The 16,270-nt window shown below is 62.1% G+C and overlaps 1 protein-coding gene across 2 annotated transcripts in view; it reads left to right on the forward strand.

The window, feature by feature from the left end:
* The window catches only part of PRKAR1B (protein kinase cAMP-dependent type I regulatory subunit beta), a 71,800-nt gene that overhangs the window by 41,302 nt on the left and 14,228 nt on the right, over positions 1-16,270 (forward strand). For both annotated transcript variants that reach the window (XM_066343022.1, XM_066343021.1), the window contains exons 7-8: positions 4,116-4,274; positions 11,540-11,600. In XM_066343022.1, the coding sequence (XP_066199119.1) occupies positions 4,116-4,274; positions 11,540-11,600 (220 nt within the window). The remainder of the gene's footprint in view (positions 1-4,115; positions 4,275-11,539; positions 11,601-16,270) is intronic.

Below are 16,270 nucleotides of genomic sequence, written 5' to 3' on the forward strand. Positions count from 1 at the left end.
CTATGTGGCTGTTCCACGTGGCCCAGGTGCGCAGACAGGACCGTCAGGGGGGGCATCTTGGCTGGGGTGGCCCCTCAAGCCCTCAAGCAGTATCCAAACAGATCAGCTCCCCCCCCCCCCCCACTGGGTGTTCTGGACTAAAGACCATCGAGGGGAGGCTCTGGGTTTGCCTGATGGGAAGAGCAGCGTGAGAGGTGGGATTTCCCAGACGGGCAGGTGGGCTTGGCTGGTGCTTGCCCAGGGGACACCCTCCCGGGTGGACACAGGAAGCCAGCGTTCCTGGACCAGGTGCCGACTCACCTGCGCAGACACTCTGGTAGCAGGAGCTGGGGCGGCAGCAGAAACGGACCGTCAGCCTTTTCTTGCCCCTGAGGAAGCGCACACGGCAGCCAGGTGGCTCTCGTGAGGGACGTTTCACCCAGTCCGACAGTCACAGCAGGAGCTGGGGAGGCAGCAGAAACGGGCCGTTAGCCTTTTCGTGCCACTGAGGAAGCGCACACAGCAGCCTGGTGGCTCTCGTGAGGGACGTCTTCACCCAGTCCGACAGTCACAGCAGGAGCTGGGGCGGGGCGGAGGCCACGGCTGTGTCTGCCTCGGTTACGTGGACGGCTCAGGGGACCAGTTTCTTGTGTCCAGCCGCATTTTCTTTCCTGTGGAGTCCAGTGTTGGGAGCAGGCGACAGAGTGAACAGCGGGTCCGGCCCCCACCTGGGGCACCTGGCCGGTCCTGGCAGCTTCCCCAGCTGCCGGTCCAGCTGGGCAGGGCCAGGCGGGTGATGCTCTCCTCTGCCCTGCGTCTGAAGTCCCGTGCTACCTGTGTCCTGACTTCTGGGGTTTTACGAAGCAGGTTGATGTGGTTTCAATCAATCGCTGTCTCCGCTTCCATCCTAAGTCCAGTGTGAGCTGGTCCGTCCTGAGCCTTCGTCAGAATGACCTGCCACAGGGCCAGTCGCTGGGCCGCGTCACCAGAGTCTGACCTCCACAGGGTCTGCCGGCCCAGACGGCCTGCGGAGTCACCTGGAGCTCTTTTCTCCACCTGCACAGGGGCCGCCCAGGCTGTCCTCACACAGCACCGGGGCGGGAGGGGGCGGCACGGACATGAACCCATCACCAAGGGGCCTCCTGGAAGAGCATCACACCCTTGCAGCCCGCCGGCATCTCCCCGCCGTGGGCTGGGGCTCCCGGGACCCCCCCGACTCGGTCCCGTCCCTGGGCCTTTGCCTGCGACTCCCTCCTCCCAGCTCCGTGCGTGGCCGTCTCTCCTGTGGACCTCCGAGCCCCTGCCTCCGTCCTCCACGGCTCCTGGCGCCTGTACGATGAGCGTGTTTGTAGGATTTGCCTTCAGCCTCTCAGGTGGTCAGCACGTCCCGTGAACTGGAATCGCCTGCCTTTCGCTGCTGACCCCGAGCTGGGCTCCCAGGGGGGAGTGCGGCAGGCGTGGGATGGCTGCACGAAGGAAGGAGTGACCGCGTGGACACAGCGTGGCCGGGTGGGGCTCTGGGTTCAGCCAGAGAAACCACACTCAATGGTGAGAGCGTAAATGTAGCCCAGTGGGGCCTCCCACCATTTTTCCTTTAAAAGAAGAGAAAACAAAAAAACAAAGCAAGAAGGAGCCCTGTGCGTGCCAGCAGGGGTGGACCCGGCGCTGTGCGCTGGCTGCGGTGACAGAGGCCAGTGTCCAGAGAAAGACGGCCCTTTGTGCTCTGTGGGCTCCCCGGCCACGCGCACAATGCTTCTCTCTGACGCCCCAGAGGGCACCGGGAGCCCTTGGACTTTGGGGAGGAAGGCGTCCTCGCAGCCGTGTTGACACCCAGGCGTCAGGTCCCCTCGCCCGGCCCCGCGGCACCAGCCGCCCCGTCTGGAGGGAAAGTTGGGGCGCAGTCACCATGGGCGGCTCTGCTGAGATGCCTTCTCTGTTCCGTGGGGCCTGTGCTCTCTGGCGGGTGATGGGGGTCCTGTCCCCACCTGGCTGCTGCTTGGGGTGGTAGCTTCTGGATCCCTGGGTACGAGGGGGAGAAGCCCCCACCCCAGGCCTCCCAGTCTCAGACTTACGTTCCCTGAGCTGCATCGCTGTCACGACCCGGCCAGGTCTCCATGGGAACAGTGCGGTGGGTGCTGGCAGGGGCGCCTTTGGGACAACCACGGGGAAACGAGGGAGACCGTGACGTCCCCTGTGATGCAGCCAAAGCCACCCCAGGCACTTCCCCGCGAGAGAGGGTGGCGTGTGAGTCCCAGAGGGAGCATTCACACCAGCGTTCCGTGTCGCAGCCCAAGGCCAGACACAGGACAGGTCGCCACTGCAGAGCCATGAGGATGAGTGGGCTGGACCTGTGGCTCACAGATGCACGCTGGCAGCGGAAGGATGTGCCATGTGATCCTTCTTTAACACATGTGATACCTTAGGGGGCCTGTCCCCTGGCAGGGACACCAGGGGTTCCTGGAGACCCCACACCTTGATCTGAGCGGCAGAAAAAACTTGCCAAACTGCACACTCAGGATCTGTGCACCTCGATATTTGCACATTACTGCTCCATGATATTGAGATCGGACAGAAATGTAAACATCCTCACCACCCACTCCCCTGTGAGAAAACGAGGCAGAGGCTCTGGAGCACGCCCTCTGCCATCCCTTCACCCCGAGACCCCAGGACGGCTGGTCGTCTCTCCACATGCCCCTCCTCCATGGAAGAGCTGGACCAGGTGGGCACACTGCTGCTCACGGGGAGGACAGGACAGTGGGTTCTGACTCCTTGTGGACCTTGTTGAGTGGATGCTGGCAGTTCTTGCCCCTGTGTGCCCGACTCCCCTCCTGGGGCAGAGGGCACCATGGGGGTGACAGGTGAGGCGGGGGCCAGGGGTGGGGATCTCTGTGCTCAGCCTGAGTGGTGGGGTTCCAGAGCCCCCTCAGCTGGTGGGGGGCTCTCGGAAAAGACGCACGCACGCCGCTGGGAAGCCTCTTCTTGCGCAGCTGTCTCCATTTCCCTCGAAACTCCTCCGTGGTCGACCAGTTCTCCCCGACCCTCCTGCACGGGTGACGGGGTCATCACCTGCGTGGCGTTTTCCTCAGCTCGCCAATTCTGTGCACCAGTTATGACCGAGATAATGAGTCATTGATTTCGACAAGAATGGGTTCCATGACTCATCGCAATCCGTGCTCCCCCGACGTGCGCCCGTCTCTCCGATGGGAACAGTTCTTTACGCTCATTGACACGCGAAGGGGATAAAGCGTGCCTTGTGCCAGTTTGTAGTAACAAGCTCTGCATAATTGACAATCTGCACTGTCCTCGCACGGATGCAGAACCTGCGCGGTCAGTGCATAGTGGGCACCCTGTGCAGGCACCAGCCATGAGGCTGAAAGGGAATCTTGTCTGGGGGCCCTCTGGGCGGGGCCTGGCCGGTCCCATTGACCGCAGGCCCGGGAGCTTGGCTGCCGTCGTAAGGAGGACGGCCCGAGAGTCGCAGGCTGGGGGTGGCTGGAGGCGCTCAGGGCAGGAGCGTGCCGCTTTGATGTCCTCAAGTGTAGCTCATACGTGTGCAGCCAGGGAAACTGAGGCCCAGAGAGACCACCCCCCCCTCTAGAGTCCGTGGGGAATTGGGTGGAAGACCCACCGGGGAGGAGGCAGGTCTTGTTTTTCACCAGGGCCCCAGGTGGGCGGCTTCCATTTCCAGCCCTGGCCTGTCCCACTGGCACTGACCACTGAGGGCCGCCTGCCTTAGGGTTTTTTGTTTTTTTTTTTTTTAAATGGATTTTTTTTTAAAGATTTTATTTATTTATTATAGAGAAGGGAGGGGGGGAGGAGCAGGAAGCATCAACTCCCATATGTGCCTTGACCAGGCAAGCCCAGGGTTTTGAACCGGCAACCTCAGCGTTTCCAGGTTGACGCTTTATCCACTGCGCCACCACAGGTCAGGCTGCCTTAGGGGTTTTGAAGTCAGAACTCAGTGATGGGTTGAGCAGGGCTGGGGGAGGTGGGCACCTTGGCCAGGCCTGGGCAGGAGAGCACGGTGCTCCGCCCACCGGCCGTGGGCCTCAGCTGGTGGCCACATTGTCCCCAGCTCCAGGGCCCCTTGTGGTGTGACCCCAAGCATCGCATGATGTTTCTCGTCTGTCCCCCAGGTGTATGTGAACGGAGAGTGGGTGACCAACATCGGCGAGGGCGGCAGCTTTGGGGAGCTGGCGCTCATCTACGGCACCCCCAGGGCGGCGACTGTGAAAGCCAAGACGGACCTCAAGCTCTGGGGCATCGACCGCGACAGCTACCGCCGCATCCTCATGGTAAGTGGTGCCGGCGAGAGGCAGTTCCGGGCCCAGGACCAGAGCCGGCTGGGAGGCCCGGCTTTTCCAGCGGCTTGGTGGGCAGAGCTGGGAGCTGGGTGTGTGTGTGGGGGGGATTCTGGGAAGCTTCTTTAAAGGCAGCAGGTGTCTGGGGAAGCCCTTTTGCCTCCCTTACTTGGTCCTAGCTCTCGGGAACGTGTCACAATGGCTAGAGCTCTCGCAGCCATCCTGGACCATGAGGTGACTTTGAGAATGAACGCCATCACCAAGCAGGTGGAGAGAGGCGTGGGGAGCCTGGTCTCAGGGGCACGGAGGGCACTGTGCGGCTGGACTGCTGGCCTCAGACGTCCTCACGTGGGACTGACCCCCAGGTGTTTCAGCCCCTGTCAGCTCGGGCTCCCTCTCAGGTACAGGCCACCGTGGTCTGTCGAGGGCAGTGGGGTTGGTCCGGGTGCTCACAGGAGACCGGCTCATGACCCTCCCCAAGGGAGAGGGCAGGGTCTTCCTGTGCCTGCCCAGTGCGTGTCCTGCACACGATGGTTTCCAGGCACCATCTGCGGGACGGGGGGCCACAGGGGCCGTCACAGATGTGACACCGCCTTTGTGAAGCTGGCACACCCCCCTGGATGGTGACGGTTCCCGGGGGGAATAAAGCAGAGAAGGGTAAAGCTGAGTGTGTGTGTGGGGGGGGGGCGCTGCTTCACACACTGGCCAGAGGCCCCTCCCGTGACAAGGTGGCATCCCAGCAGAGGTCCTGAGTGCGAGTGTTGGGTGGTGGGAGCAGCGCTCCCTGGGGGCCAGCGTGCAGTCTTCGTGGGCCGGCGAGAGTCCATGGTGAGAGACGCAGCCGGGAGCCCCCGAGGGGGTCTCTGCAGAAGGGTGGCCGGAACCCACCTGTGCCCGGCTGTGTCTGGACTGGCGTGGGGTCATCTTAGTGAGGACGGGGAGCCCGCTGACTCAGGGAGGGGAGAAGGAATGGGAAGGACCTGGGTGTCTGTGCTGCTGGGGTCCCTGTGGTCCCAGAGCTCCTGTTCCCTCCTTCCTATCATGGGGCAGAGGCTGCTGAGTGAGGGCCAATCGCCCTTCCCTGGGGAAGCTGCACCCCTCGGCTGCCTGGGCTCACCCAGGTGACCAGGGGCAGGTCGGGTGGTCCAGGAGAGCCTGGCAGGGAGGGGGTGCTGCTTAGGGAAGCCCCCGGGCCAGCCCTCCTGATGTCCTTGCTCAGAGCCAGCTTCTGTGGGGCCTGGGACCCAGGTGTCCCTGCCCACCAGGGGGGAGGTGACCAGGTGAGCATGTTGCCAGGAGACTGAGGCCTCTTCCCTACCAGCCCTCCCAGGGGCTGGACCTGTTTGTGCTTGCTCCCACCTGCCTTCTGGGGCTCGGTTGTCTCCTGAAGACCAGCCCGGGTGGTGTGTTTCCAGGGAACAGCTGTGGTTTGGGGGGGGGGGTCTCAGGGAAAGTCCGGGAACCGACCTGGTGAGCTCAGTCAGGTGTGAATCTGAAAGAGGCGTCCTGTCCCAGGCTGCCGGTCTCGGAAGCATCGTGACAGGAAGGAGGGACACAGTGTCAGCCTGTGGCCTCTCCTGGTCCCACCGGAGTGGCTGTTCCATCACGACGCAGGCATGTTTATCTTAGTGTCCCTGCACATGAGGAGCCCCTCTTGGCCAGTGTCTCTGAGCACCCACCGTGGACACACCAGGAACGGCCCAGCTCCCGGGATGGTGCCAGTAGACACAGTGTTCTCTCTCTCCTCTGTCTGCTCACCTGTTCTGTCTCTGTCTTTCCCTGTGGTCCGGGCGCCCTGAGGCGTCCTTCCTCTGAAGGAGACGGTGACTTCGGAAGAAGAGGCACTCAGTTCCTGCCTCCTGGATGCACCTGGCTGGGGGTGTGGGGGTGTGTGGAAGTCATTGTTTCCCGGCACCGTCCACACTGAACCCTTCTTGGCTGTGAGATTCTTGTGGCTGGAACGTTATATTCAGGGAAGTTCCCAAACCACTGAGGCAGCCGGCGCTTCCTCTGTGTTAATTCTGGGTCCCTGTGTGCTAAGAATAGCCACAGCTGTGCCGGGAGTCTGCACAGCCTCTCGCCTGCTTGGAGGCAAAATGACAGTGTGCCGACCCACAGGGCGTGTCCTGCCGGACCTGCTGCTTCTGCCTCAGGCCTTCATCTGGGCAATTTGATGCTGTGAATGAGTGGGTCCCTGTGCGTCCACTTAGCACTAAGCTGAGATGCCGTGGGGCACAAGGACGGGGAGGGGACCTCAGTGGTGTCTTCAGGGAGAGTGCTACCTCCTGAAATGGGAGGACCTGCCCGAGGTCACGGGGCCCAGGGCTCAGCGTCCCTGCAAGCTCCCTGCTGGTGCCTAGCCCAGGCTGGCGTTCCTCCACCGCCCCCTTCTTTCTTCTAAACTTCAGGACCCTTTGTTCATGTGAATCTTACATGGGACCCAGGTGTTTAGAGCTCAGAGTTCTGTGGGAGAGGCTGGGCAGAGGAGTGCAGATTCCCACATGCCTGGGACCTGTGGAACCTGAGTCTTGAGCCACGGCACCGAGACCCCACCTGCCTGCCGGGGCCCCTGGCCCCTTGTCTGTGAAGTGTCGTGGGGTGGGGGCTGGACACCTGCTCCAGGGCCATGCCCAGGGTCCCCTTTGCTCCAGGGCCATGCCCAGGGTCCCCCTGGCTCCAGGGCCATGCCCAGGGTCCCCTTTGCTCCAGGGCCATGCCCAGGGTCCCCTTTGCTCCAGGGCCATGCCCAGGGTCCCCCTGGCTCCAGGGCCATGCCCAGGGTCCCCTTTGCTCCAGGGCCATGCCCAGGGTCCCCTTTGCTCCAGGGCCATGCCCAGGGTCCCCCTGGCTCCAGGGCCATGCCCAGGGTCCCCTTTTCTCCAGGGCCATGCCCAGGGTCCCCTTGGCTCCAGGGCCCTGCCCAGGGCCCACTGCGGTGCCCTGGGCTGGACTCGGGGACCCCACCACGGGAGCTGGGGGACCACTGGGAGCTCGATTCCTGGCTTTGGTGGTGAGTGCAGAGGCAGCTCATCTCGGCTGTGAGTGTGAGGGAAAGGACGTCTGTGGGAGGGGAGGGTCTGTTAGTTTTAAGTTCTTCATCAGGACATGTGTGTCACCCTTCCTCTGGAGGGGACAGGTGCGTCCAGCACAGTGCGGAGCTCTGTGTGCGTATCGGCCTGGGTCAAGGCCGTCCTGTGCCAGCCCTGACCCCACACTGAGCAACCTAGTGGATATGAGCAGGTTAGGACCTCTCATTGAGCCTCCATACCTGGAAAGACCCAGAAGGGACAGAGAAAGCTGCTGGCCCAGGAGGCACCGCCATCTGGTAGCAACAGGGAGGCCTCTCCATGCGTCCTCTGTTCACCTCTTCCCAGGGGCAGGCCCACTGTGGACGGAGCACGGTGAGTGCCTGTTTACAGAGGCCTTAACTCCACCTAGCAGTGGGCAAGTTGTTCCGAGGTGGCTGTCCCCTGCCTCTCAATGGGAAGCAGACAAGGAGCCTTCCAGCCTGAGGTGGAGACGCCATTGTCAGAGCACTGGTAGCAAGTTGAGGGAGAGAGGAGCTGAGAGCAAGATACAAAGAATGTGGTGCCCGACGGTCACCCTCCTGATGCTGAAGCCCAGATAGGGCGAGACTGGTCTAGGAGTGTGGGGGTCATGTGCGGTCTGGGGTTGGGGTTAGAGTGTGCTGACCTTCCCATAGTCCTCCTTCACTGTACTCAGTAAATAGCGCATGACTACCACCATCACCATCACCATCATCATCACCACCACCACCATCACCATCATCATCACCATCATCACCATCATCACCACCATCACCACCATCACCATCATCATCACCATCATCACCACCATCATCACCATCACCACCATCACCACCACCACCATCACCACCACCACCATCATCACCATCATCACCACCACCATCACCACCATCACCATCACCACCACCATCACCATCATCATCATCACCACCATCACCACCATCACCACCATCACCATCACCACCATCATCACCATCACCATCAACACCATCACCACCACCATCACCATCACCATCACCATCACCATCACCATCATCACCACTATCATCATCATCACCACCATCACCATCATCATCACCATCATCTCCACCATCATCACCATCACCACCACCACCATCAACATCACCATCATCACCACCATCACCACCATCACCACCATCACCATCATCACCATCACCACCATCACCATCATCACCATCATCACCATCATCACCATCACCACCACCATCACCATCATCACCATCACCACCACCATCACCATCATCACCATCATCACCACCACCATCACCACCACCATCACCATCATCATCACCACCACCATCACCACCATCACCACCATCACCATCACCACCACCATCACCATCATCATCATCACCATCACCACCACCATCACCACCACCATCACCATCATCATCACCACCACCATCACCACCATCACCACCATCACCATCATCACCATCATCACCATCATCACCACCATCACCATCATCACCATCATCACCACCACCATCACCACCATCACCATCACCACCACCATCACCACCATCACCACCATCACCATCACCACCACCATCACCATCACCATCACCATCATCACCACCATCATCATCATCACCATCACCATCACCACCACCACCATCACCATCACCATCATCACCATCACCATCATCACCATCATCATCACCACTATCATCACCATCACCACCACCACCACCATCACCATCATCATCACCATCATCACCATCATCACCATCATCATCACCATCACCACCACCACCACCATCACCATCATCATCACCATCATCACCATCATCACCATCACCATCACCACCATCACCACCACCACCATCACCATCATCATCACCATCATCACCATCATCACCACAATCAACAACACAGGAAATGGTTGTTGAGACTCTGTCTTTGACCATGGCTCAATGAGGGTGAGCTGTTTATAATCGCCATCTCACCGAGGCTCAGAGACGGAGGTGGCACGCCCAAACCCCCACTCATCTGCCTGACAAGTGCCCTTCTCTCTCAAGCAGCAGGCTGAGAGTCCTCTGTGCAGGGCCTGGGACGTGTGGCTGGGGGAGGGGCAGCACCCTAGGGCTGTGCCTGTCGTGGCTCAGTCTGCCTCCTGGGGGGTGTGGCTCCTGGGCCTGGAGGAACAGCCGCAGGTGTGTGGGGACACGCAGGTGCTGTATGTGCTCCGTGTCCAGCAGCAGGAGATGCCGGAAAGGTCAGCACAACATCCTGGAGCAGAAGTGACAATTATGGAAAATCCCTTGTCCTGGGGACTGACATTCCTGCCCACACTTTATGGCTGCTGCATTTTTGTCATAGCTGTCTGGGGACAGGCAGTGAGTGCCACGTGCTTCTCGTCTGGCCCTTCCCGTGAGCCCCTCCCTGGGTCCCTCCCTCCTCTGGCTGCCCCCCCCCCCCCCCGCTGGAGGGCTGCCCCATGAGCTGTGCGTCTGGCCTGTCTAGCCTGTGGGCCCGGGACAGAGAGGACTGGGGCTGCGTCTGCCCACTGCCCATGGGTCCATGTCCTCCAGGCCACTTCTCTTCCTCCCGCCCCTGGGCGGGGGCTTCCCCTTTTCCCGTGTGAGAAAGTTGCCGTCCACGGGCCCTATCTGTGGAGACACCAGTGGACTTTCTAATCGGGAGAATCTTCTTTAGAACTTAGAGCCACAGCACGGCGTCCGTGGGAGAGGGGGTGGCCCTGAGGGGCAGGGGTCAGGGAAGGCCGGACAGGTAGCCCCTGTGTCACCACTGGCAGAGGGTGACTTGGACCGTTTCCTCCAAGGTGCTCACTTCCCCAAGAACTGATTGACCGCAGGGCCGTGCAGGGCGCTTGGTGAACACCAGCAACAATGTGACGGTGACTCTCTCAGGTGGCGGGCAAGACGCTCCACGCTGTGTCCCTTGGGGATGAAGGCTTGGGCAGATGCCCGGGCGCTGGGGCCCTTCTGTGGGCCGGGAGCCTTGCCTCTCTGCCTCATGCTCTCCTTTCCTGCTGTCTCCTTATACACACGCTCAGTGCCCGACACCCGCCTGCAGGAACCCCGGCCACCTGTGCGTGGGGGGATGGGGGGGCATGGGGAAGAGCCATGGAGGTCAACACCACCGTGCAGGTGCCTGTGGGACAAAGGACGCGTGTCCACTGCGGCCAGTGGGTGGCGGGCGGCGGCGGTGGGTGGGCTTTTACACCAGCCTGGGGAGAGCTCACGGTTTTCTCTGCTAGGATCGGGTTTGACTGACATGTGAGCAGCGGCTGAGTCACAAATGTCCCCCAAACTGAGTGGCCCGTGACAACAATGGGACTCTTGTTCAACATGGTTTCTGTGGGTCATACAGGAAGCGGCGTGGCTGGTGGCCCTGGCCTGGGAACTCTCTGGGCCATGTGTGGGTGTGGTGGGACCAGGGGTCATTCTGCGGCAGCTTGCCCAGAGGGTGTTGGTGGTCGGCCCGAGACACCATGGCTCCTCTGTGGGCCTCCCCCTGGTGGCGCTGTCGAGAGGGAGGGAGGCCAAAGCCACCGACCCCTGTCCAGCGTAGCACTGCAGATGTCCCTGTCACTCCTTGATACGCTCTTAGCTAACCGGTTAGCCCTGTTCCCCACACAGTGGGGGGAGGGTCAGGGGCTGTGGCAGAGGCTGGTGCCACACTGGGTGTGACAGATACTCAGAGTCGTGGCTTGAACCACCTGTTACTTCTCAGGGTGGAGAACTAGGGAAGGTCTGCTCAGGTCTGAGTTGTTCTGTGGGGCCTGACACCCAGCTTCCCTTGTTCACCAAGGCCCAGGACGGCTGCGGGAGCTCCCGCCACAGCCTCCGTGTCCCAGCGAGCAGGAAGGGAGGCAAGAAGGGCCTGTTCTCTTTAAGGACACCTGTAGCTCGCCCACCGAGGCCACCCGTCACTCCGTGTTCGGAGCGTGGCCTCAGTCCTGCAGCAGCAGATGGGGGCGCCTGCGAGGACTGTGCCCCTCGGGGCGAGGACTATGCCCCTTGGGGTTTTCTGGCTTGGGACGAGGCGCTGGGCATGGGACATGGTAGCCACTCCCTTGATTCTTGGCCACGGGAGGTGCTTCCAGGGTGTGGAGTGCTCATGTCCTTTGCGGAGCTCAGAGTCACTTGGGGAAATTTGGTGACGTCGGGGGGGCTTCGGGCACAAAGACTCACCTTCCTCTCCGCTTGCCTCTCTCCCGCACAGGGCAGCACACTGCGGAAACGCAAGATGTACGAGGAGTTCCTCAGCAAGGTCTCCATCCTGGGTCAGTCTGCGCACCTGCGTGTCCGTGCATCCTAGTCCGTGTGAACGGTAAACGCGGGGGGCTGTAGCTTCCATTCTGGACAGGGCGGCTCTAGACTGTGACCATGGAAGGGACCTCATTGGGCAGGTGAGTGACCACCGGGTATCATAGCTCCAGGAGCCCCTGGGGCTAGCCACCCAGCCGGCCTCCTGCTACAACGTCCCAGCCAGACTCTGCGTAGAGGTGGTGAGCGGGGCGTGCCCCCTTCCCTAAGGACGCAGCGGAGTGAGAAAGATAAAGGAACAGGGCACGGGGTGTGGGGCTGGGCGTGTCCACCTGGGGCTGAGGCCGGAGGATGCAGGCTCGGCGGGGTCAGCTGCCCGACGCCCCGGCTGCGTGCGGTGAGCCTGTGGGGAAGGACACTCGGCTGATTCTCAGGGCTGGAGTGGCTGCGCCCCGCCGGTCCCCTCATCTAGACCACAGACTCGGGAAGGGCCCCTGCTCGCCCCTCACACTGAGGACCGACTGGATGGGAGGAACCTCCACCCCAGCCCTATGTCCAGCTTGGACAGGAGCCCAGCCAGGAGGAAGGCGCATCCCGGGAGACAGAAAACAGACTGCAGCATAGGATTAGCTGAGAAAAAATTTCGTGCCCCGGAGAACAGAGGCCGCAGTGAAGGTGGCGGGGACGGAAGTGCTGAGGATGCGGATGGAGGACCGGGGACGACCACGGAGGCCGTGGCGATGAGGCCGGGGTCGTAGGGCAGGACCGACTCCGCCACGCTCCCCTTTCTAGATAGACCTCAAGAGAGAGCGTCCCCTGGGCGTGAAGAACACGGAGGGGCGTGGAGGCTCATTTTAGCACTTTTCACAGCAACGGCAAAGTGCAGGTGGCCCGCGCCCATCGTTCCGGGGGGGTAGACACGCTGTGGGTTCGTGTCGGAGTTCTGTGTGGCCGACGGACACGAGTGAGCTCGACCTCCACGGAGAATGTGGACCTCAGAAGCAGGAAACGGCTCACGCGGGGGACCTGTGCGGCGTCCTCAGTGTGAGGACGTGAGACCTTCGCCGATTAACGCTCTTCCAGGTTAAAAAGCAGGGGCAAGGCAGACGGTGGAACGAGTGGTGAGAACCCGCAGGAGGCAGCTAAGGAGGACCCGCCAGGGAGATGGGGCCTCCCGGGGACAGCCCCTGGGCGGGGGACTGTGCGGACACCATTCCCGAGGACAGCTGCCCAGCGAGAAGGACGGAGTCCTCGTTGAGGAGGGGCCTGTGCTCCGGAAGGTCCAGTGAGGCCGAGCGGAAGGCCTGTCCCGATGTCATAGAAACCGCAGATGTCCGGACGCCAGTCCAGGCCCCCGCTCCCGAGAGCTCTGGCCACAGCTCATGCCCGAGTGCAGGAGGTCGGCTCACGAATTTCACCAGAGGTCAGGGGTGCGGCTGGACGCGGGTGTGGGGAGCCGGTGGCTGTGCCGGTGGCTGTGCCAGTGCCTCGGCCCCTTCCTGGAGCCCACGTCCCCTCTGAGCCCTCTCCTGAAACGGGGAGAGAGGCCCGGGTTCTCCTTGTTGTGGGGCTGACACATCTCCTGACACTGACCTGCACGAGTCGGGGATGGTCACACTCGCGGGGGGAGTGGCCGGCTTCAGACGCCCCGTGGACACGGCGTCAGGTTTTGTGTCTGGCTTCCTTCTGGTGGTTCTGTCCTTCTGTCCTATTTGGCAAAACAAGACGTTGGCACCTCCTAGGTGGGTCCCCAAGACTTTCCAGGGACCGAGGGGAGGGACATTTTAGCTTCACAAAAAACACCAAACCCAGGACCTTTGAAGCAGTTTACTCCTTCCCTCTGAGCCAGAGGGGGGAAGGGTGGCCTGGCCCCAAGTGCTACCGACAGACACTCAGCAGTCACCTTCCCACGTGGTCCCTCTGGGCGTTTCCATGAACGCCGTGCGCCCAGGGCGCTGGCTGTCTGCGCCATCGGGCGGGAGGACAAGACCAGTCCCTTCACAGCTCGTCACCACTGGCTGCACAAAGCCCCTCAGAGGGGGTGGGCGTTGGGGGGTGGGTGGAAGGAGCGGTCTCTCAGCCACCTACCTGCCCCAGGAGGATGTGGAAACGGAGCCGAGTCTGTGCCCTGAGGCTCCGGCCGCAGGATCTTCATTTTTTTTTTTTTTTTTTTTTTTTTTTTTCATTTTTCTGAAGCTGGAAACAGGGAGAGACAGTCAGACAGACTCCCGCATGCGCCCGACCGGGATCCACCCGGCACGCCCACCAGGGGCGACGCTCTGCCCACCAGGGGGCGATGCTCTGCCCATCCTGGGCGTCGCCATGTTGCGACCAGAGCCACTCTAGCGCCTGGGGCAGAGGCCACAGAGCCATCCCCAGCGCCCGGGCCATCTTTGCTCCAATGGAGCCTTGGCTGCGGGAGGGGAAGAGAGAGACAGAGAGGAAGGTGCGGCGGAGGGGTGGAGAAGCAAATGGGCGCTTCTCCTGTGTGCCCTGGCCGGGAATCGAACCCGGGTCCTCCGCACGCTAGGTCCGGCCGCAGGATCTTGTCTCAGAGTTCGCACTGCTGCACCCAGGGTCCGCCTGCTGCCCACCTAGCTCTGTCCCGAAGGGGCCGGCACGTGGAGCTGCCTTGTGTGACCCCTGCCCGCCTGTGTGCTGCACACCTGCTGGGGGCAGGGTTGGCAACTCCTCTCAGAAAGGGGCAAAGCAGAACGTTTCCCCATGAAGGGTGGACTGTGAGCTCCAGACCCCTCTGGCCCAAGAACCCTGAGTGCAGCCAGTGGCACCCCAAGTGCTTGTGTCAGGAGTTGCCTCGGGGCCAGCACACTGCCATTCCCTCACAGTCTCTTCTGACAGCCCTCAGACGGGCCCAGGACATCACAGCGTCCGGCGTGACGGGAGAAACCTGCCGATCGGACGCGTGGACGTGAACGTCCAGGCTGCAGCCTGACTCGTAAAGTCACACTCCTCTTGCCCTCGTGAGGGAACCAGCACGCCCATGCGTCTACGTGCCCATGAGCCTCGACTTCCTCCAGGCCCAGCTGGGATTTCACAGCAGTCCCTGCATGTGTCGAGGGACAGCGGCGGTGGACGGGTGGCCTGTGTGGGGGACACTGCGTCCTGAGTGACTGAGCAGTGTCTGTGGTGTGCAGACCTTTCTGCAAAGCTGGTGAGACCAGAGCTTGGAGTGGCCTCCCTCCTTCACAGCATCACATGCAGCTCCCACTCCGACCCCGGGCACCCTCGCCGACCCCGGGCACCCACTCCGACCCCGGGCACCCTCACTGACCCTGGGCACCCACTCCGACCCCAGGCACCCTCACCGACCCCGGGCTCCCACTCCAACCCCAGGCACCCTCGCCGACCCTGGGCACCCTCGCCGACCCCGGGCACCCTCACCGACCCCGGGCTCCCACTCCAACCCCAGGCACCCTCGCTGACCCCAGGCACCCTCGCTGACCCCGGGCACCCTCGCCGACCCCGGGCAGCCTCACCGACCCCGGGCACCCTCGCCGACCCCGGGCACCCTCGCCGACCCCGGGCTCCCTCGCCGACCCCGGGCAGCCTCACCGACCCCGGGCTCCCACTCCAACCCCGGGCACCCTCACCGACCCCGGGCACCCTCGCCGACCCCGGGCACCCTCGCCGACCCCGGGCACCCTCGCCGACCCCGGGCTCCCGCTCCGACCCCGGGCACCCTTGTGGACCCCGGGCAGCCTCACTGACCCTGGGCACCCACTCCGACCCCGGGCACCCTCGCCGACCCTGGGCTCCCACTCCGACCCCGGGCACCCTCGCCAACCCCGGGCACCCTCGCTGACCCCAGGCTCCCTCGCCGACCCCGGGCAGCCTCACCAACCCCGGGCTCCCTCGCCGACCCCGGGCACCCTCGTCGACCCTGGGCACCCTCATCGACCCCGGGCACCCTCGCCGACCCCAGGGCTAGTTGAAAGCTTGGCATTTGCCACGTGTAGCAGTGACGGGACTTACAAAGCAGAGAAATCCCCGCTCCTAACCCAGATCTAAAATAAAGGCTTTGCTGTGTATTTTTAGCAGCTGACCTACATAAGTAGCATCTGATAAGTACGGGCCAGGGAAGTTTTCTGCTGCCAAAAAATTGTTAATCAGGCAATTATATTTTCTTTGAAAAAGGAGCACATTGGTTGTTTTGTTTTCCTTCCTGAGGGTTTGGGATGGACACCGGGGGGGCAGGGCAGGTGTGAGAAGGGGTGGGATGGACGTGCGCTGAACTCGCAAGCACCCGAGATACACTTGGCCTCGGCATCAAGTGTTTTGGCCTAAAATAACGGAAACACACCATGCCTCAGACTTGCAGTGTAAACACAGCACGTGCCCTGTGAGTGGTGACGAGCAAACGCCCTTCTCTGAGGTGGGGTGGGGGGTGGGGGTGGGGACTGCTCCGGCCACTGCGGATCCCTGGGACCCTGAGCAGCCCGCGGGGGCCGCTGTCCTGCTGTTGGTCAAGTTCAGGCGTCTCGGTGCTTCTGAAGACTAGAAAAGCATTTCACACTCGTCTGGCTTAGACGCAGTGGTGGGTGTCAGGCAGCCTGTCCTAGAGCCACATCCCCTGTGAGGACACGTGTGCCCCCCAATGCGGGGACACCCTCCCTGTCCCCTCTGTCCCTCTGTTCCACTCACTCTACTGCACCCTAATGCCATGGGG

The sequence above is a fragment of the Saccopteryx leptura genome, chromosome 6 (assembly GCF_036850995.1).
Source record: "Saccopteryx leptura isolate mSacLep1 chromosome 6, mSacLep1_pri_phased_curated, whole genome shotgun sequence".
NCBI classification, from domain to species: domain Eukaryota; kingdom Metazoa; phylum Chordata; class Mammalia; order Chiroptera; family Emballonuridae; genus Saccopteryx; species Saccopteryx leptura.